We start from the raw sequence: 22,374 nt of genomic DNA, 5'->3' as shown, positions 1-22,374 counted from the left end.
CTCTGGAGTCAGAGGTCATGGGTTCAAATTCTGGTTCCACCAATTGCCAGCTGTGTGACTTTGGGCAAGTCATTTAACTTCTCTGGGTCTCAGTTACCTCAACTGTAAAATGAGGATTAAGACTGTGAGCCTCCCGTGGGGCAACTTGATCACCTTGTAACCTCCCCAGTGCTTAGAACAGTGCTTTGCACACAGTAAGTGCTTTATAAATGTCATCATTATTATTATTATTATTATTACTGAGCACTTAGTGTGTGCAGAGCACTGTACTAAGCGCTTTGGAGAGTACAATATAACAATAAGTAGACACATTCCTTTCCCACAATGAGTTTACAGTCTAAAGAGGGGAGAGAGGCATTTATCTAAATAAATAAATTTCAGATATGGACATAAGTGAAGTGGGGCTCGGAGCGGGGATGAATAAAGGAGCAAGTCAGGACATCACAGAAGGGAGTGGGAGAGGAGGAAAGGAGGACTTAGTGAGGGAAGGCCTCTTGGAGGAGATGTGCCTTCGATAAGGCTTTGAAGTGGGAGAGAGTAACTCTCTGTAGGATATGAGGAGGTAGGGCGTTCCAGGGCAGAGATGGGACATGGGCCAGAGGTCGGCAGTGAGATAGATGAGATAGAGGTGAAAGTGAGAAGGTTGGCATTAGAGGAGCGAGGTGTGTGAGCTAGTCTGGATGAGCACCGCTCAACTACTCATGCTCGGGCTCTTCTCCCAATTCTAACCTAGCATTGACCAACTTTGACTTTGGTTTAGTCTGAAGCTTGAGGCTATCCTTACTGATTGATTTCATGCTGGCAGCTGCCAGGTGGACTAGTGCATTTCCTCATTCATTCATTCAATCGTATTTATTGAGCACTTACTGTGTGCAGAGTACTGTACTAAGCACTTGGGAAGCACAAATCGGCAACATATAAAGATTGTCCCTACCCAACAATGGGTTCACAGTCTAGAAGTGGGAGATGGACAACAAAACAAAACATGTAGACAAGTGTCAAAATCATCAGAACAAACAGAGTTAAAGCTATAAGCTTTAACAAAGTAAATAGGGTAGTAAATATGTACAAGTAAAACAGAGTAATAAATCTGTACAAACATACACAAGTGCTGTGGGGAGGGGAAGGAGGTAGGGCCGGGGGCATGGGGAGGAGGAGAGGAAAAACGGGGCTCAGTCTGGGAAGGCCTCCTGGAGAAGGTGAGCTCTCAGTAGGGCTTTGAAGGGAGGAAGAGAGCTAGCTTGGCGGATGTGTGCAGGGAGGGCATTCCAGGCCAGGGGAAGGATGTGGGCCAGGCGTCGACTGCGGGACTTGAGAGAACAAGGTATATTGAGGAGGTTAGCGGCAGAGGAGCGGAGGATGCGGGTTGGGCTGTAGAAGGAGAGAAGGGAGGTGAGGTAAGAGTGGGCGAGGTGATGGACAGCCTTGAAGCTGAGAGTGGGGAGTTTTTGCTTGATTCGTAGCTTGACAGGCAGCCACTGGAGATTTTTGAGGAGGGGAGTGACACACCCAGAGTGTTTTTGTACAAAGATAATCCGGGCAGCAGAGTGAAGTATAGACTGAAGTGGGGAGAGACAGGAGGATGGGAGATCGGAGAGGAGGCTGATGCAGTAATCCAGTCGGGATAGGATGAGAGATTGAACCAGCAAGGTAGCACTTTGGATGGAGAGGAAAGGGTGGATCTTGGCGATGTTATGGAGGTGAGACCGGCAGGTTTTGGTGACGAACTGGATGTGTGGGGTGAACGAAGAGCGGAGTCGAGGATGACACCACGGTTGCGGGCTTGTGAGACGGGAAGGATGGTAGTGCCGTCTACAGTGACAGGAAAGTCAGGGAGAGGGCAGGGTTTGGGAGGGGAGATAAGGAGTTCAGTCTTGGACATACTGAGTTTTAGATGGCAGACATCTAGATGGAGATGTCCTGAAAGCAGGAGGAGATACGAGCCTGGAGGGAGGGAGAGAGATCGGGGCAGAGATGCAGATTTGGGTGTCATCAGCATAGAGATGATAGTTGAAGCCGTGGGAGCGAATGAGTTCACCAAGGGAGTGAGTGTAGATAGAGAACAGAAGAGGACCGAGAACTGACTCTTGAGAAACCCCTACAGTAAGGGGATGGGAGGGGGAGGAGGAGGCTGCAAAGGAGACTGAGAATGAATGGCCAGACAAGAGGAGAACCAGGCGAGGACAGAGTCTGTGAAGCCAAGGTTGGATAGCGTGTTGAGGAGAAGGGGGTGATCCAGTGTCGAAGGCAGCTGAGAGGTCGAGGAGGATTAGGATAGAGTGGGAGCCATTGGATTTGGCAAGAAGGAGGTCACTGGTGACCTCTGAGAGGGAAGTTTCAGTGGAGTGTAGGGGACGGAAGCCAGATTGGAGGGGGTCAAGGAGAGAGTTGGCATTGAGGAATTCGAGGCAGTGGGTGTAGACGACTCGTAATAGGAGTTTGGAAAGGAAGGGTAGGAAGGAGATAGGGCGATAACTAGAAGGGGAGGTGGGGTTAAGAGAGGGTTTTTTTAGGATGGGAGAGACGTGGGCATGTTTGAAGGCAGAGGGGAGTGGAACCAGTGGAGAGTGAGCGGTTGAAGATGCAAGTTAAGCTGGGGAGGAGGGAAGGGGAGAGATATTTCATAAGATGAGAGGGAATGGGGTCTGAAGCACAGGTGGATGGAGTAGCACTTGAGAGGAGGGAGGAGATCTCATCTGAGGATGCTGCTGGGAAGGATGGGAGAGTAGCGGAGAGGGTTCGGGGGGGGGGATGGAGAAGGGGGAGGGGTGACTTTGGGGTGACTTTCTTCAGTTTGCTCCTACCCATTTACCACCTGGGATGTCATTTGAGATGTCCAAGCAAGTTAACTGAGTTTTGGTGAATTCTGAAAAACGAGTCACAACGGCTTCCCTGAACTTTGCCACTCCTAGTTATCCTCAGTAGGAAGAATTTCTCTCAGCAAGGGGCAAGTTGTTATTATTACTATTAGCGATATTCAGCACTTTCCACGTGCAAAGCACCATCCTAAGTGCTGAGGGAATTAGGTCACAATGAATGAAAGCAGAGTCACTGGTCTAGAGGTGAGGGCACACATACACAGGGAGCAATGAGAATGGAATTCAATTCACAATGAAAACAGCTAAAATTCAACAGACACATTTTCAAAGGGCAGGAGTCTTTAACTTTTATTGTACTCTCCTAAACGGTTAGCATAGCGCTCTCCCCACAGTAGGTATTTGAAAAATACAACTGACTGACTGCCCAACGATAAAATATTTACGTAAAATACTTCTTGAGGGGGCTTTAATTTGTGACCCTCACAGTTCCAGACTCCACAGCCCTCAGAAAGAAGGTCACAGCCTTCCCAGTGCTTTAAGTTAGGGCAGATAGTTTCTGCCTGTGCTCTGCTTGGGCAGGGATGGTACTTCATTTGCCATGTCAGGGGGAGGTGGGAAAAGGCTGCCACCTTACAGACCAGGGAGCTCTGATAATAATAATAATAATAATGTTGGCATTTGTTAAGCGCTTACTATGTGCAAAGCACTGTTCTAAGCGCTGGGGGTGGATACAAGGTGATCAAGTTGTCCCACATGGGGCTCACAGTCTTAATCCCCATTTTACAGATGAGGGAACTGAGGCTCAGAGAAGTTAAGTGACTTGCCCAAGGTCACACAGCAGACATGTGGCAGAGCCGGGATTCGAACCCATGACCTCTGACTCCAAAGCCCGGGCTCTTTCCACTGAGCCACGCTGCTGATAGCATGAAGGCTCCAGGCCTTATGGGTTCCAGGCTATGTCCATCATCCGCTCCGGTAGCCGAAAGACCTTAATTCCCATGGGATTGGGAGGAAGGCCTCTCCGTCCTTGCTTTCTTCTGCTCTCCCACATGCAGGTTTTTTCCCCTCATTTCTTTCACATTACAAAGAACAGTGCTCTCAAGTACCTTGAACACAAACTGAGAAGGGTCTCTTATCTGGCTTGGAAATCAGTGAAATAAAGCTGAAAGCTTCTGAATTTACACTTGGAAACAACAGTTATCCCCTCTTGTACTAGACAAGTGAGAACACTACCAATTATGAAATCTTTGGAACACTTTTTCCAGGCAGCTCAAATGAAAAGTGCCCTAAAATACACCTTATAAACTGTGAGTGCCATAAACAGATTAGTAACAGCTGCAAAAAACTAACTGAACATAACCATAGCTTCGTAATGAAAGTTTTTTAGTCTGAAAGCCACATCAGGAGGAATTGTTGCTGGGCAAAAATTCTTAGCCATGTTAAAAGGGAAATCTCCCTCTACATTAGAGGGAAAAGGGGGTCCTAGTTTTGCCAGAGTCACCCTCTTCCATGGGCCTGAATAACCTCTCTCAGAGAAGCACATCACCTGGGTACTGTGCCAGGCAAAGGCAGAGAGGGGCATGATCCTCACACATTCCTAAGCTTCAACATAGCCCCCTAGTTCAGAAGAAGAACTGAACCTCAAGCGGCCTCAACAGATTTAAAGGGAATAGAGCAGGGCAAGGCGAGACTTGGCCCTTGCCCACCTGCCAGATATGCCCCCATGAGTGCAGGGTTGTGGCTTATATCCTGAAGAAGAAATGGTTGATTCATTCATAAACTCACTCACTCATTCATTCAATCAATCATATTTATTGAGCGCTTACTACTACTAATAAGAATAATGATGGTATTTATTAAGCACTTACTATGTGCCACACATTCATTCATTCAATCGTATTTATTGAGCGCTTACTGTGTGCAGAGCACTGTACTAAGTGCTTGGGAAGTACAAGTCGGCAACATATAGAGATGGTCCCTACCCAACAGCGGGCTCACAGTCTAGAAGGGGGAGACAAGGAGTTAAGACAGTTAAGTACCAGTTATGACAGGAGCCTTTTCTATGGGGATGGAAACCTGTCAGTTCCAAGGCAACTTTTCTCAAGCAGGGGGTCCAAGAGGATATTCTAAAAAATGCTCAGCTGCCTCCCAACAGCAGATGAGCTAAAATTAGCCCCTCTGCTGCCACAATACTGGGGATGTAGCTCACTGTGGATCCATCTGTGTTCTAGATCCCCGCCTCGCTTGGCTTGGGAGTTTAGGGAAGAACAAGGGTCAGTAAAAAGAAGGCCCTCAGGTTACTGGAGCTTAAGCATGCTTTTCCAAGACCATAATAATTCTCAAGTTCAAGACAGATCAGTTATGACTGTAAATAATTGCTACTTAAAAGTTGCTTGGTAGCCTGTAAGAAATGAGGTATTTGCATCTTATGAGGCTGAAACGCTGTTCTAAGTGCTGGGGTAGGTACAAGTCATTCAGGTTGGGCAGAGTCCCTGTCCCAAACTGGGCTCACACTCTTAATCCCCATTTTTTACCGATGAGGTAATTGAGGACCAGAAAAGTGAAGTGACTTGCCCAAGGTCACACAGCAGACAAGTGGTGAAGCTGGGATTAGAACCCATGACCTTCTGAATCCCAGGCCTGTGCTCTAGCCACTAAACCATGCTGCTTCTTCGTACACTGTACACTGTACTAAGTGCTTGGGAGAGTGCAAGTTACCAATAAACAGACACATTCCCTGCCCATAACAAGTTTACAGTCTAAAAGTGGGGAGACAGGCATTAATGTAAATAAATAAATTACAGATATGTACATATGTTCTGTGGGGCTGGGAGGAGGGATGAATAAAGGGAGTAAGTCAGGGTAATGCAGACGGGAGTGGGAGAAGAGGAAAGCAGGGCTTAGTCAGGGAAGGCCTCTTGGAGGATAAGTGTCTTCAATAAGGCTCTGAAGGAGGGTAGAGTAATTGTAGGATTGGAGGAGGAAGGGCATTCAATCAATCAATCAATCAGTTGTATTTATTGAGCGCTTACTGTGTGCAGAGCACTGTACTAAGAGCTTGGGAAGTACAAGTTGGCAACATATAGAGATGGTCCCTACCCAACAGTGGGCTCACAGTCTAGAAGGGGGAGACAGAGAACAAAACAAAACACATTAACAAAATAAAATAAATAGAATAGATATGTACAAGTAAAATAAATAGAGTAATAAATACGTACAAACATATATACATATATACAGGTACTGTGGGGAAGGCGGGGAGGTAAGGCAGGGGGGATGGAGAGTGGGAGGAGGGGGAGAGGAAAGAGGGAGCTCAGTCTGGGAAAGCCTCCATTCCAGGCCAGAGACAGGATGTGGGTGAGGGGTTGGCGGTGAGATAGATGAGACTGAGGTACAGTGAGAAGGTTAGCATTAAAAGAGCGAAGTGTGCGGGCTGGGTTATATAGAGTAGTGAGGTGAGGTAAGAGAGGGCAAGGTGAATGGGTGCTTTTCATTCATTCATTCAACTGTATTTATTGAGCACTTACTGTGTGCACAGCCCTGTACTAAGCCCTTGGAAAAGTACAATACAAAAAAACAACCAACATATTCCCTAACCACAACAAGCTTACAATCTAGAGGGGGGACATCAATACACCACTGGAGTGTCTTGAGGAAATATGGCCTGAATGTTTTTGTAGGAAAATGATCTGGGCAGCAGAGCGGAGTATGGACTGGAGTGGGGAGAAGTATGGACTGGAGTGGGGAGATATAGGTGGTTTGGAGGTCAGCAAGAAGGCTGATGGCTGCCACCTTACAGAAGAGAGAGCCCTGATGGCATGAAAGCTCCAGGCCTTATGGGTTCCACGGAGGGGAGCTGGGAGGAGAGCTAGAGAAAAAGAGAACAGTGATCAGTAAGAGAGCAGAGAGAGAAATGCAAAAGGAAGAACCCAAATTGCGAACAAACAGGTCAGAGGAAGGAAGTGACAGGCAAAGGAGTGGGAGGAGAGTCTCAAAACAGGACAAAGTTTGTTGTAGATCTGGGCCAAAAACGGAATCTGATAATATTTTTAAAAAATCCTGGGTGGACATGCTATATGGCCAAGAATTTTAATGAAGGAAGAAATTAAAATGCAGGACCACTTACTTTCACAAGTTCTTGTTGAGGCCATATTTGAATAGGTTCCACCTGTTGTGGAGTTTGAGTCTGGATACCATACGTATTCAGAAAAACCTGTAGGCTAGAACACAGAAATAAAACAGGCATTTTAGCACAGCGTCCAAATAAATCAATTCTTAAAACTTGCCTCAACAGACACAGTTTCTGAAAAGTAGAAGAGGTTTTGTGTTGACGATTAAAACTGCCTTCACGTCCCCCCTTTCAGGCTTTCTCGGAAATCTTTAACGAACGGTTTAAGAAAGAAACTCCTGCCACTTCAACTTGTGCTTTCAAGGTTAGAGAAACCTTGACTAAGCGGCAAAAACAAACCCAAAAGAGATGTAGATTACATACCGCTGGCTTTCTGCTATCAGGGCTACATGAACCACCAAATCATTTTCCAGGGGCCCCTAGAAAACATAATGAATGAGGAAACTTTAAAAATTGCTGTTGAGAGCTGAAATGAGAAACAAGGACATTAACTCTCTTTAAGCAGTTCATTAAAATGATCGACATCAACTGGCTGTGTATTGCCGCGACTGCTTCTCTCCCGTTTTCTCCTGCCTACTAATCAATTTGACGGTGTAGACAGGGAAATGGAACACTGAAGGATCGAATGCCATAAATCTTGCCACGACCAGAGGGGCCAGACTGTCAAACTACTCTGAATGATGGCTAATGAGAAAGTGGGGATTCACATTCTTCTGGGGCCATCAGTTAATCTGGGAGGAAATTGAATTAAAAAAATATAAAAAATGCATTGTATTAGTAGAACGGTGATGGGGTAGAAATCTTCATTTAAAATCCAAGCCCAAAGAAAAAAGCTGCTCGACTGCTTTATTGGCCCCGCTCCCTTTGGCACTTTGAAGATCAAAACAGTTATTTTGGTATATGGGCCCTATGGAGCAGAAAGAAACATTTAGCTGACTAGATAATTAACAGTGGGTTCATTCAAAGTTAGCAGATTTAACAGTTTCAATCAAAGATAGTGCTGGATATCTCCTAATATATTTTGTGGATGAAAGGACTCGGTGTAAAAAATACATTCTATATTAGTGCTATAGTTCATATTGGCAAAAGACAACATGAAAGTTCAAACAAATGACAGTTATTTGGGACACAGAAAATAATGGATAAACCCCTGGACATTGCAGAGTAATTAACTTAACGTTCTTCATGCTAGAAAAGTCTATCAGCTTGTTTGCTAGATGCCTGACTTATTACTAGCCAGTCCCTCTCTATAACACTTACCGGGCTGTATGAATATGTGTAAGCATAAAAAAAGACAAAATCTACAATATATATACATATGTATTTTATATATATCACTAATAAACATAGCTCTCCCCATATCTAGAAGATAAAAACGCATCTTCTGATGGATTGATTTAAGAACTGAATATGAATAAACACTGCTGTGAATACCTGGAAACAAATTACACATTGAAAAATGCTGTGAATTTTTCTTATATCTGACAGAACTGTAATTTCACTAATGATAAGATTTGGAAAAGAAGTAGAAAAAATACAATTACATGGGTCCCCATCCTGCCTTCCCAAGAAAGGCAGGATGTATGCTTTTGTGTGTGTGTGTGTGTGTGTGTGTGTGTGTGTGTGAAGTGATTAGTACACTGCTCTGGATATACCAAGTGCTCAATAAATACCACTGATCGATTGTATATTTATACACACAGGATTTACCTCTCTTGAATTTTTTCCCATTTATTCTTACTCAAGGTAGGAGTAACTCTGTACCATGCCTTTATGCACAATATCTTCTCCACAAAAAAAATTCTTGACACTGAAAACATGGCTACATTTTTTTTTTACAGGACATTCATTACGGTGTCTTGATGATAAATTAGAGTTCACTCATCCTATTTGGAAGATTGGTCTCTTCTTTTTGGATCAGTGGTCCTGGTTCTATTTAAACTTTACTTTTTCCATTAGGAAATGGCACTCATATCTCTAATGATGGGCTCAACATAAATCAAACCCAAAGGAGCACCTGGTTAAGAACATGCTTTGAGTTTCAGGAAATTAGCCAGTTGGCAAAACTACAAATTATCAGTATAGCGACTTTTTATATCGCGCATTAGAAAAAGCATAGAATTAAGCTGTATGTATACATTTTTCTGTAATTTGGTATCTAAATTATGCAATAAGGTCAACATAATAAGTTTAGAAGATTTATAGTTGTAAGATATAAATATAACAATACAATATCAGCTTTCATTTAACACTCGGAGAAGTCTTAATGGCCTCAATACAGCTTTCATTACCCCACACCAGTCAATATCATACACTAATCCTGAAACATATCACACGGTAGAATTATCAATGTCATGCTGCAATAAATTTGGTAGTTAAAGGAGGCAAGCAACTTTAATTCTTCAGAATGATTGACAGTGAATAATTAAAGTCACCACTTTAATTTTATTAGGACTGAGATTTTCACTGTTGATTTTTTTGAGAGGAAACTCACATCTAGTAATAATGATAATAATGATGGCACTTGTTAAGTGCTTATTATATGCCAAGCACTGTTCTAAGCACTGGTGTAGATACAAGGTAATCAGGTTGTCCCATTTGGGGCTCACAGTCTTAATCTCCATTTTACAGATGAGGGAACTGAGGCACAGAGAAGTTAGGTGACTTGCCCAAGGTCACACAGCAAAGTGGTGGAGCCGGCATTAGAACCCACGTCCTTATTCCCAAATCCACGCTCTTTCCCCCACTAAGCCATGCTGCTTAGAGATCCAAGAGACTATTTTAAAAAAATAGCCAACTGTCAGTTTCCACTCAAATGAGGAAAATAATATGATTATAAAAGGCAAGCTACTCAAATCTATTTCAATGAGTAATTTTAATTTGTATTTCAATTAATCTTCACTAGATAATTTGCCATTTTGAAACATGATTAATCCCATCTTCCCAGTGATGTCCTCATCCACTTCCGTGTTCTCACGCACGTTTATTTTTTTGTTATTGATCTGTTTACCCACTTGTGCTTATCATTTACACCTACTCATATGCTCTTTAAAATACTGCACATTCATCAATTTTGGCTGAACTATTTCCCATTATACTGTAAACTCCTTGGAGGCAGAGATTATATTTTAAACTTTCGCACATCCTAAAAGGCCCTACTATAATACTGTGCAATTAGCTGACATTTGATAAAAACTACTAATGATGATGATTTAACTGACTGCAAGCTATTACAATAGGCTGTAAAGTCTCATAAAAGCAGCCTGGTCTAGTGGAAAGAGCAAAGGCACTTGAGAGTCAGAGGAAAAAGGAAGAGAGTTGGGATAAGCGCTTAGTACAGTTTGTGAGCCCCACATGGGACAACCTGATTACCTTGTATCTAACCCAGTGCTTAGCACATAGTAAGCGCTTAAGAAATACCATTATTATTATTATTATTATACAGTGCTCTGCACAAAGTATGCGCTCAATATATATGATTGAATGAATGAACTGGGTCTAATGCAGGCTCTGCTGCTTGCCTGCTGTGTGACCTTGGGCAAATCACTTAATTTCCCTTTGCCTCGGTTTCCTCACTGGTAAAATGGGGATTTAATACCTGCTCTGCCTCCCTTTTAGACTGTGGGCCTCATGTGGGTCAGGGTGTCCAAACTGATTACCTTGTACCTGCTCATGTCCATCAATCAACTGTACTTACCGAGCACGTACTGTGCACTGTACTAAGAGCACTGTACTAAGTGCTTGGGAGAGTACAACAATAAACAGACAAATTCCCTGCCCACAATGAGCTTACAGTCTAGAGATGTGGAACTTAGTAAGTGCAAAACAATGCCACAAAAAATGTTCATTTTGTGGATTTCAGAACAAAGTTTAGAAACAGCTCACTTCTGATTCCTGCCAGCTTCCATAAATGCTCCTTTACAAGATGTTTCAAATGTTTAGAGATTAGAAACCCATAATAGTTGCTTATGTATTTGGACATTTGCCATTACTGAAACCAGATATATAGTTTTACTATTTTGCTATGTGAATATTGACTTTACAGATGGAAGAAAAGACATATTTAGAGATTAGAAACCCATAATACTTGCTTATGTATTTGGACATTTGCCATTACTGAAACCAGATATATAGTTTTACTATTTTGCTATGTGAATATTGACTTTACAGATGGAAGAAAAGACATATTCAAAGATGAAGGTACCGGGAGCAGTTTGTCCACATAGAGGAGGTAGTTGAAGCCACGGGAGCGAATGAGATCTCCAAAGGAGTGGGTGTAGATGGAGAATAGAAGGGAATCCAGAACTGAATCAATCAATCAATCAATCAATCGTATTTATTGAGCGCTTACTATGTGCAGAGCACTGTACTAAGCGCTTGGGAAGTACAAATTGGCAACACATAGAGACAGTCCCTACCCAACAGTGGGCTCACAGTCTAAAAGGGGGAGACAGAGAACAAAACCAAACATACCAACAAAATAAAATAAATAGGATAGAAATGTACAAGTAAAATAAATAAACAAATAGAGTAATAAATATGTGCAACCATATATACATATATACAGGTGCTGTGGGGAAGGGAAGGAGGTAAGATGGGGGGATGGAGAGGGGGACGAGGGGGAGAGGAAAGAAGGGGCTCAGTCTGGGAAGGCCTCTTGGAGGAGGTGAGCTCTCAGCAGGGCCTTGAAGGGAGGAAGAGAGCTAGCTTGGCGGAGGGGCAGAGGGAGGGCATTCCAGGCCCGGGGGATGACGTGGGCCGGGGGTCGATGGCGGGACAGGCGAGAGCAAGGTACAGTGAGGAGATTAGTGGTGGAGGAGCGGAGGGTGCGGACTGGGCTGTAGAAGGAGAGAAGGGAGGTGAGGTAGGAGGGGGCGAGGTGATGGACAGCCTTGAAGCCCAGGGTGAGGGGTTTCTGCCTGATGCGCAGATTGATTGGTAGCCATTGGAGGTTTTTGAGGAGGGGAGTAATATGCCCAGAGCGTTTCTGGACAAAGATAATCCGGGGCAGCAGCATGAAGTATGGATTGAAGTGGAGAGAGACACGAGGATGGGAGATCAGAGAGAAGGCTGGTGCAGTAGTCCAGACGGGATAGGATGAGAGCTTGAATGAGCAGGGTAGCGGTTTGGATGGAGAGGAAAGGGCAGATCTTGGCAATGTTGTGGAGCTGAGACCGGCAGGTTTTGGTGACGGCTTGGATGTGAGAGGTGAATGAGAGAGCGGAGTCGAGGATGACACCAAGGTTGCGGGCTTGTGAGACGGGAAGGATGGTAGTGCCGTCAACAGAGATGGGAAAGTCAGGGAGAGGACAAGGTTTGGGAGGGAAGACAAGGAGCTCAGTCTTCGAAATGTTGAGCTTTAGGTGGCAGGCAGACATCCAGATGGAGATGTCCTGAAGGCAGGAGGAGATGCGAGCCTGGATGGAGGGGGAGAGAGCAGGGGCAGAGATGTAGATCTGGGTGTCATCAGCGTAGAGATGATAGTTGAAGCTGTGGGAGCGAATGAGGTCACCAAGGGAGTGAGTGTAGATTGAGAACAGAAGGGGACCAAGCACTGAACCTTGGGGAACCCCCACAGTAAGAGGATGGGAGGGGGAGGAGGAGCCTGCAAAAGGGACTGAGAAAGAACGGCCGGAGAGATAAGAGGAGAACCAGGAGAGGACGGAGTCTGTGAAGCCAAGGTCAGATAGTGTGTTGAGGAGAAGGGGGTGGTCCACAGTGTCAAAGGCAGCTGAGAGGTCGAGGAGGATTAGGACAGAGTATGAGCCGTTGGATTTGGCAAGCAGGAGGTCATTGGTGACCTTTGAGAGGGCAGTTTCCGTGGAATGAAGGGGACGGAAGCCAGACTGGAGGGGGTCGAGGAGAGAGTTGTTGTTGAGGAATTCTAGGCAGCGCGTGTAGACAACTCGTTCAAGGAGTTTGGAAAGGAATGGTAGGAGGGATATGGGACGATAACTAGAAGGCGAGGTGGGGTCAAGAGAGGGTTTTTTTAGGATGGGAGAGACATGGGCATGTTTGAAGGCAGAGGGAAAGGAACCAGTGGACAGTGAGCAGTTGAAGATGGAAGTTAAGGAGGGGAGAAGGGATGGAGCGAGAGATTTAATGAGATGAGAGGGAATGGGGTCAGAAGCACAGGTGGCCGGAGTAGAACTTGAGAGGAGGGAGGAGAGTTCCTCTGAGGATACCGCTGGGAAGGATGGGAGAGTAGCAGAGAGTGTTGAGAGCCGGGGGGTTTAGGGGATGGGAGAGGCAGAGGAGGAGACCATGAGAGAGACTGAGAATGAGCAGCCAGAGGGATAGGAGGAGAACCAGGAGAGGACAGTGTCAGTGAAGTGAGGCTGGATAATGTTTCCAGGAGAAGGGTGTTGGTCAACAGTGTCAAAGGCAGCCGAGAGGTCGAAGAGGATTAGGATGGAGTAGAGGCTGCTGGATTTGGCAAATAGGAGAACACTGCTGATCTTTGAGAGGGCAGTCACTTAACTTCTCTGTTCCTCAGTTTCCTCCTGTGCCAGATGGGGACAAAATATCAGTTAGCCCCCACCCTTACACTGTGAGCCTCTTATTGGACTGGAACTGTGTCCAATCTGATATCTTGTTCCCACTCCAGCACTTAGCACATAGTAGCGCTTATTATTCATTCATTCAATCGTATTTATTGAGCACTTACTGTGTGCAGAGCACTGAACTAATCAATCAATCAATCAATCCTATTTACTGAGTGCTTACTGTGTGCAGAGCACTGTACTAAGCACTTGGGAGGCAACATATAGAGACAGTCCCGACCCAACAGTGGGCTCACAGTCTAGAAGGGGGAGACAGAGAACAAAACAAAACATATTAACAAAATAAGTAGAATCAGTATGTACAAGCAAAATAAATAAATAGAGTAATAAATACGTACAAACATATATACATATATACAGGTGCTGTGGGAAAGGGAAGGAGGTACGGCGGGGGGATGAAGAGGGGGAAGAGGGGGACAGGAAGGAGGGGGCTCAGTCTGGGAACGCCTCCTGGAGGAGGTGAGCTCTCAGTAGGGCCTTGGTTGATATTATCAACATCATCATCATCATCATTATTATTACTGACGGTATAATCCTATCTCTGCCTGGAGGCAAGGCAGAAAACTACCCAGGAAAGACGGACAATTTCATGGACTCTGGAAGCACACATACCTATAGTTCTTTGTCAAGTCGCTGAACATGCTATTGGCAGTGCCAGTCACTGTTTTAGATTCTGCTTCTTGGTATCCCATTCACTCTTCTTAAGGCGTCTAATTTTAAAGGAGAGTTTTTCCTCTCTTGGATTGTTACCACAAGGCTGGCCTATCTGCTACCAGGGCTCCTTAACTGACTACTGTTATACTGCATGACTGAAATCATGCTGGTGTAGTGGCTAGAGCAAGGGCCTAGGAGTCGGAGGGTCATGGGTTCCGATCCTGGCTCCACCACTTGTCTGCTGTGGGACCTTGGGCAAGTCAATTAACTTCTCTGGGCCTCAGTTACCTCATCGGTAAAATGGAGATGGAGACTGTGAGCCCCATGTGGGACAGGGACTGTGTCCAATCTGATTTGCTTATATCCACCCCAGTGCTTAGTACAGTGCCTGCCACATAGTAAGTGCTTAACACCATTATTATTATGCTTTACAGTGCTGCTAAAACTTTTGTTCTGCTCTCCCTCCTTGGGCCTGCCTCAACAACATTAGCTGAACTCACCAATCTAACAAAATGCCATTTTAATTTTCTCTGGCTCCATATTTATATTCATGTTGCTTGGTTTTATATCCCATGTCTTCTCTCTACATTTCAGGTCTCCTATTCCTGAATTTGCTCATTACATATAGGAGGAAGGGACAGCACTAATCTCAATTTTGAACTTCCAGTATCCTTGTGGTCTTCTGTTGATCCTTGGTTATCAGGTCCTCTACATGGCCTATAAATAAAATTGTTCTAGTTAGGTTCTACCATGTTTTAGGGCCTTAGAGTAAGGGATTTTATGTTGGAGTATAACCATGACAAGCATTTCCATGTGTTGATGCAAACTAATCTTTTAGGTAACTACTTTGTAGTCCTTCATTCTTACATAACTGGACAAAACTAAAAATACTTTTAAAAATGAAACCACCTTCATATTTACATAACCAGGAAAAGAACACTGGTATTGGTCCCATGAGACAATTCAGGTTTTAAGAATTTAATGCTTTTGCTTTCTGGGCCTTATGTAACACTCATTAATGCTTATTAGGCTTCATCAGTTCAACCTGCCAACACCGAACATTTTTCATTATGCTCATTTTTCAATAAAATCTCATTAGCAAGAGAAACTGGGCTCATGTTTCCATATCTTAATTCCAGGCCTGAGACCAGGTTTCTACAATATCTCTAAATAGGCACCAGTTCATTATAGGAGTTTTAACTGGAGAAACATCCTCCATTTGGACTTATTTGGTACCTTAGCCTGTCATTTATAATCACCCCAAAGCCCTAATGCAGACCTAATGAATACGTAACAGATGGGGTAAGAAATAGAAATGTTTCAGAAATAATTACATAAAGCATGGTAATTGAATGAAAATTCTGGTTTCCAGTTGGGCTGGCAAGAAAGATGATACTCTCAGATGCTTTAATTTGTAATTTGTAATTTCAGAAGCCTTGAAGTTTAGAGGAAAACAAATGAACAAGAGGAAGTAATACCAAATGCTAGTGAAGTTTTAATATTAAAATGACTAAACTAGGAAAATTCCTTGACAGCAATTCTTTCAATGTTTGCAATAACCAATCAATCAATGGCATTTATTGAGCACTTTCTGTGTGCAGAGCACTGTATTAAGCGTTTGGGAGAGCACAACAGAGTTGGCAGACATATTCCCTGCCCACCATGAGCCTATAGTCTAGAGGATGCTAGAGAACTATGCAAAATGGCTTGACCCGAATAATTCAATTGTTCTTATGCCTTTTCCTCCTCTCATTAACTCTGAAAAATGGACTTTTCTGTACTTTAATTGTATAGAATGACAACATTCTACTACAAACAATTCAAAGAAATATCCCTTAAAAGTTAAGGGCTGGATTCTGCCCTCTGATCTTGCAAATACTTTGGCCAAAAATCAATGGGACAAGCATAAGACTGGAAATCCATGAAAACTCAATAGAAAAAAGAAATAGGGCGGTCATTGTTCCCTCACTTTGTGAGGTGATTAGGACTTTGACTCTCAGTGATTCTCTATCATAATAATGATAGTATTTGTTAACTGCTTATTACGTACCAGGCACCGTACTATGCGCTGGAGTGGATATAAGTAAATAGAGTTGGACCCAATCCATGTCCCACATGGGGTTCAGTCTCAATCCCCATTTACAGATAAGGTAACTGAGGCACAGAGAAGTGAAGTGCCTTGCCAAAGGTCACACAGCAGACAAGAGGCAGAGCTGCCTTGGCAGAATACTTGGCTTTGTTTATAGCCCCATTGAACATAATTATGGGCAGGAATTCTGTCTACTTACACTATTTTACTGTAATCTCCTGAGTCCTTAGTAAAGCGCTCTGCACATAGTAAGTACTCAATGAATACCATTAATTGAAATAAGCTATATGTTTTCACAGTGGGATTAATAAGTATATTTTCACTGTAGGATGAATAAGTACCATGCTAAATGCTTTCTGGTGAATTTTAGGCTAAACTGTCCTTTTTCTAATAATAGTAACCGTGGTCTTTATTAAGTGCTTACTATATGCCGAGCACTGTACTAAGTGCTGGGGAAGATGCAAAATAATCAGGTACTACACTGGGCTCACAGTTTAAATAGGAGGGAGAACAGGTATTAAATTACCATTTGGCAGATAAAGGCACTGGGGCACAGGGAAGGTAAATGACTTGTCCAAGGTCACGCAGCATGTAAGTGGCAGAGCTGGGACTAGAACGCAGGTCCTCTGATTCCCAGGCCCAGGCTCTTTACACTGGTCCACACTGCTTCTAACACAAAACTTTCTGTGCTTAGATAAACATCATAGCCTAGTAGAAAGAGCATGGGTCTGGAAATCAGAGGATCTGGGGTCTAATCCCTGCTCCACTGCTTGTTGTGAGACCTTGGACAAGTCACTTAATTTCTCTTTGCCTCGGTTCCCTCATGTACTAAATGGGGATTCAAAACCTGTTCCCTCTCCTACTAAAACTGGGAGCCCCAAGTGGGACCTGATTACCTTTTATTTACCCCAGATTCTAGTACAGTGTTTGACATATAGTAAGTGCTTAACAAATACTATTATTATTATATTTACAGTTGACAGTGAAATCTTAAGGAAATGTGCATTTCTGAACTCTGGGAAAATGATTATTTCTGTTTTTCTGTGCTCGTGCACTTGCCTCAGTTCCCTCGTGTACTAAATGGGGATTCAAAACCTGTTCCCTCTCCTACTAAAACTGGGAGCCCCAAGTGGGACCTGATTACCTTTTATTTACCCCAGATTCTAGTACAGTGTTTGACATATATTAAGTGCTTAACAAATACTATTATTATTATATTTACACTTGACAGTGAAATCTTAAGGAAATGTGCATTTCTGAACTCTGGGAAAATGATGATTTTTTTTTTCTGTGCTCGTGCACTTGCCATTTATAATGTCTAATGTAGTTTCTCAAAATTCTGCCTTAATCATTAAATCTCAGCAACTATACAATTTGAGCTTGAGTTTTCCTGTGCTGTCAAAACCTTTATCCCACCTTTCCTGCACGTGATTGCTTGCCTAAGTTTTCGTCCAGCTGCTTCGAAATTTTCTTGTCATCCATTCCATTCGCATATGCTGGCTAGCAAAATGAGTTCATGAGCATTGTTTGATGCTGGTAGAATGAATGTGTTACTGGCTCTTTCTTTTGTGATTCTACCTTGCTATCTAATGTTAAATATGCAAAATATGTGGAAATGGAGATGAAACTTCCCAGGAAACCAGGGATAAGGCCAGGGATGACCCAGAAGCAGTGAGGCCGAGTGGAAAGAGCATGGACCTGGAAGTTGGAGGATTTGGGTTTTAAATTCCAGCTCCACCACTCATCTGCTTTGTGACCTAGGGCAAGTCACTTCACTTCTCTGTGCTTCAATTATCTCACCTGTAAATTGGGATTAAGACAGTGAGCCTCAAGTGGGACATGAACTGTGTCCAATCTGATGATCAGATTATTTATTGAATCCCTACTCAATTGTTTTTATGGAGGGCTTACTGTGTATAGAGCACTGTGCTAAGCACTTGGGAGTACCAAATAATTGGTATACATCAATCAATGGTGTTTATTCACAGCTTACTATGTCCTGAGCACTATAGCAAATAATAAATAATAGTAATAATAAATGATAATGGTATTTGTTAAGTGCTTACTATGTGCCAAGCTCTGTACTAAGTGCTGGGGTGGGTACAATAATAATAATAAATAATTATGGCATTTGTTAAGTGCTTATTATGTGCCAAACACTGTTCTAAGCGCTGGGGTAGATACAAGGTAATCAGGTTGTCCCACGTAGGGCTCAAAGTCTTAATTCCCATTTTACAGATGAGGGAACGGAGGCACAGAGGAGTTAAGCGGCTTGCCCAAGGTCACACAGCAGACAAGTGGTGGAGTCTGGATTAGAACCCTCATCCTTTTAGACTGTGAGCCCACTGTTGGGTAGGGACTGTCTCTATATGTTGCCAATTTGTACTTCCCAAGCGCTTAGTACAGTGCTCTGCACACAGTAAGCGCTCAATAAATACGATTGATGATGATGATGATCCTCTGACTCTCAAGCCCGTGCTCTTTCCACTAAACCACACTGCAAGCAAATCAGGTTGACACAGTCCCTGTCCCACATGGGGCACACAGCCTCAATCTCCACTTTACAGATGAGGGACCTGAGGGCCAGAGAAGTGAAGCGACTTACCCAAGGCCACACAGCAGACAAGTGGGCCTTCTGACTGCTAGGCTCGTGCTCTACCTGCTACACCATGCTGCTTCTCAAGCACTTGGGGGAGTACAATCCAATAGGGTTGGTAGACAAGTTCCCTGCCCATGATGAGCTCAGAGTCCAGAGGAGTATACATGACTTTGAAAACCTCAGGTGCAGTGGAGGGTTTTCCTGCCACGGGCTATTATTATACAGCCTTCCTATCTAGAGGCTAGTCTTCAGTTTAGAGGGCTTTGGTGATATTGTGAGGGAGCTCCTGATCAGAGAAGCAGCATGGTCTAGTGGTTAGAGCACGGACTTGGGAGTCAGAGGTCGTGGGTTCTAATCCCGGCTCCACCACTTGTCCGCTGTGTGACCTTGGACAAGTCACTTAGCTTCTCTCCGCCTCAGTTACCTCAACTGTAAAATGGGGATTGAGACTGTGAGCCCCATGTGGGACAACCTGATTACCTTGTAACCTCCCCAGCGCTTAGAACAGTGCTTTGCACATAGTAAGTGCTTAATAAATGCCATCATTATTATTATTATTATTATTACCCCGGTGCTTAGAATAGTGCTTGGCACATAGTAAGTGCTTAACAAATACCATCATTATTATTGTTATTTGATGAAGTGCCCACTGGGTGCAATGTTGTTAGGTTATTCCTTGGGTGATTCTAGAGTAGATCATCATCATCATCATCAATCGTATTTATTGAGCGCTTACTGTGTGCAGAGCACTGTACTAAGCGCTTGGGAAGTACAAGTTGGTAACACATAGAGACGGTCCTTACCCAGCAGTGGGCTCACAGTCTAAAAGGGGGAGACAGAGAACAAAACCAAACATACTAACAAAATAAAATAAATAGAATAGATATGTACAAGTAGAGTAATAAATATGTACAAACATATATCATATATCAAACATATATATATAAACATATATATCAAACATATATGAGTAGATCATCCCTTTATTCACCCCCAGCCCCACAGCACTTCTGCACATATCCGTAATTTATCTATCTATAATAATGTCTGCCTCCCCCTCTAGACTGTAAGCTTGTGTGGACAGGGAATGTGCCTGTTATACTGTTGTGTTGTGCTCGCCCAAGCGCTGAGTACAGTGCTCTGCACACAGTAAGTGCTCAAGAAATACAACTGATTGACTGATTGATTGATCACTAGGGCAGAAGCTAGAGGTGCCAACATTTTATTTTGAGAATAGGGGTGAAGCTCTGAAGTGACTGGAAGAGGAGAGGAGGAAGGAAAAGAGGAGGATCTTGGAGAAAAATAGAAAAGAAGGTGGGGAAGCACGCAGAGGAGGGAAGAGGAGAGGAGGAAGGAAAAGAGGAGGATCTTGGAGAAAAAAGGGGGAAGAGAAAAATAGAAAAGAAGGTGGGGAAGCATGCAGAGAAGGGAAGAGAATTAAAGGAAATGGTGGGAGAGGAGAAAAAGGCATTCACAACGCTTCTTCTCCTCCATTGCCCCTTTTCAGGTTTTCACCCAAGTGAGGTACAATAGGCTTCCTGGACTCTGGAGCTGCCATGGTAGTGGACGGTGCTCCTCTCAAGTCTGCCGAGAAACCACCTGCCATCACCTCTGCTCAAGGTAACTAACCTGGGTGTGTGAGTCGGAGGAGGACAGGGCGAGGGGCAAGTCTGCTGGGGACAAAACAGGGGTGAGCACAACAGGGTCGCTGTGGCACAGGGGCCACATGGGGTTGCCCAAGCTCTCTCTTTCACTTGTGCTACATTTGGTTGGGGTCATTGGCTGTGGGCAATTTCTGCTAAGAAATTGCAGTCTTGGCACCACCCTCCGGAGCTGCTGCACTCTAGAAGAGCCACCCATCCCTAGGCCCATCTTTGCACAAGGAGCCTCGTGTCCCTGGCTCTGGGGAGAAACTGCTGCTGAGTGGCAGTAATGGCCTCTTGGGTGCCACCACCTTGACCAAACTCCTAGGTTCCTCTCTGGCATCACGGTAGGGAAAAACTTAGCTAAGTCTGCCTGCTGTGTCCACGGATTTTCCCACTTTGTGCCTTCCCCAGGTGAGCTCTGGTTACTGTTTCACTCCTGTGGAACAGGAAGACTCCTCCGGAAGCCCAGACTGTAAACTTGTTGTGGGCAGGGAATGTGCCTACCAACTCTCTCAAGCGCTTAATAGAACAGTGCTTTGCACATAGTAAGCGCTTAATAAATACCATTATCATTAATACAGTATTCTGCACCCAGTGAGCACTCAGTAAATACAACTGATTGTTTGAAGTGCATTCTTAAACCAACTCCCAACATCCTCCTTATTTTACTTAGACATTAATGTGTACATTCAGTTAACTGTTCAACTAATTTGTCTGGATGTAGCTGTACTTCCTAATCCTTGTTCTTCCTCCCACTTTCATTATCTGCGGAAAAAAAAAGTATCTGGAATTTAATCCCACTGAGGCCAGGGAATGTGTCTTGCTATTGCCGTAATCGCCAAAGTGCTAAATATAATGCCTAGCACTGAGCAGTCTATTAATAAATACCACTGAATGGGTGATTCTTGTTTTGGGCAGGGAATGTGACATCCAAAGACAAAATATAAAGTGATACCAGGTGCTGTTGGTGGTATTTGCAATGGCTTCAAAAAGGATGCCCTTTAGATATGCCCAGTGCAAACGGGAATGTCACTTGCACTTCAGTCTTTGCTGTCACTCACATATACGAATAGTTTTGCAGCCAGTAGAAACATGTAATACGAAAGAAATACATGTATATTAATTCATTCAATCGTATTTACTGAGTGCAAACTGTGTGCAAGGCATTGTACTAAATGTGTAACCATATAGATTCACACATACACACCCCTGTTACCCTCACTCTCTTTCTCTCTGTGGTTTTATATTTTTGTCTCTATTTTCGTAGATAGTGAGGCATTTAGAAAACCAGCAATTCATTATAAGGTATTTTTGTGGCCTGAAACGATTAATGCTCACACCTAAGGGTCTAATTTACTATGAGAGAGAGAGAGAGAGAGAGAGAGAGAGAGAGAGAGAGAGTGTGTGTGTGTGTGTGTGTGTGTGTGTGTGTGTTTGAAAGACACAGGTACTGGGAAGAATCTGATTCACTAATGCAAAACAGATAAGGAAACAATTACAGCTCTACCACTGTGAGAGTCCTCAAAGCGAAACACACTTTTGACCCTTTGGTATGAGTGCGTTGAATCATTTTTAATCATTACGTGTCTTTGAATTTTGTGATTTCTGCCCTCATTTTTTCTAGGTGATCCAAGCATTTAATATCAGTAAAAGATACACTTAAACTATAAAACAGGGAGATAAATTAAAGATTCTATTCTTACAAATATGAATGTGAAAACTAAGTTTAAAATACATGTAGTCTCATAACATCTATGAAAATAGAATATTAATACAATACACAGGTGATAAAACATGTAGTTTTAGAAGCAAAGGAAGAGATAAGGCCATTTATATGTCCTCTAGATTGTAAGCTCATTATGGGCAGGGGATGTG

General features: G+C 43.6%; 1 protein-coding gene across 3 annotated transcripts in view; it reads right to left on the bottom strand.

The window, feature by feature from the left end:
- PHKB (phosphorylase kinase regulatory subunit beta) overlaps nucleotides 1-22,374 on the bottom strand; it is a 261,142-nt gene that overhangs the window by 54,728 nt on the left and 184,040 nt on the right. For all 3 annotated transcript variants that reach the window (XM_038753617.1, XM_038753619.1, XM_038753618.1), the window contains 2 exons: nucleotides 7,312-7,367; nucleotides 6,946-7,039 (listed from right to left, as the gene is read on the bottom strand). In XM_038753617.1, the coding sequence (XP_038609545.1) occupies nucleotides 6,946-7,039; nucleotides 7,312-7,367 (150 nt within the window). The remainder of the gene's footprint in view (nucleotides 1-6,945; nucleotides 7,040-7,311; nucleotides 7,368-22,374) is intronic.

Source organism: Tachyglossus aculeatus, chromosome 11 (genome assembly GCF_015852505.1).
Source record: "Tachyglossus aculeatus isolate mTacAcu1 chromosome 11, mTacAcu1.pri, whole genome shotgun sequence".
Taxonomy (NCBI): domain Eukaryota; kingdom Metazoa; phylum Chordata; class Mammalia; order Monotremata; family Tachyglossidae; genus Tachyglossus; species Tachyglossus aculeatus.
The sequence above is the reverse complement of the archived record's forward strand: the minus strand, read 5'-3'. Positions and strand labels throughout refer to the sequence as shown.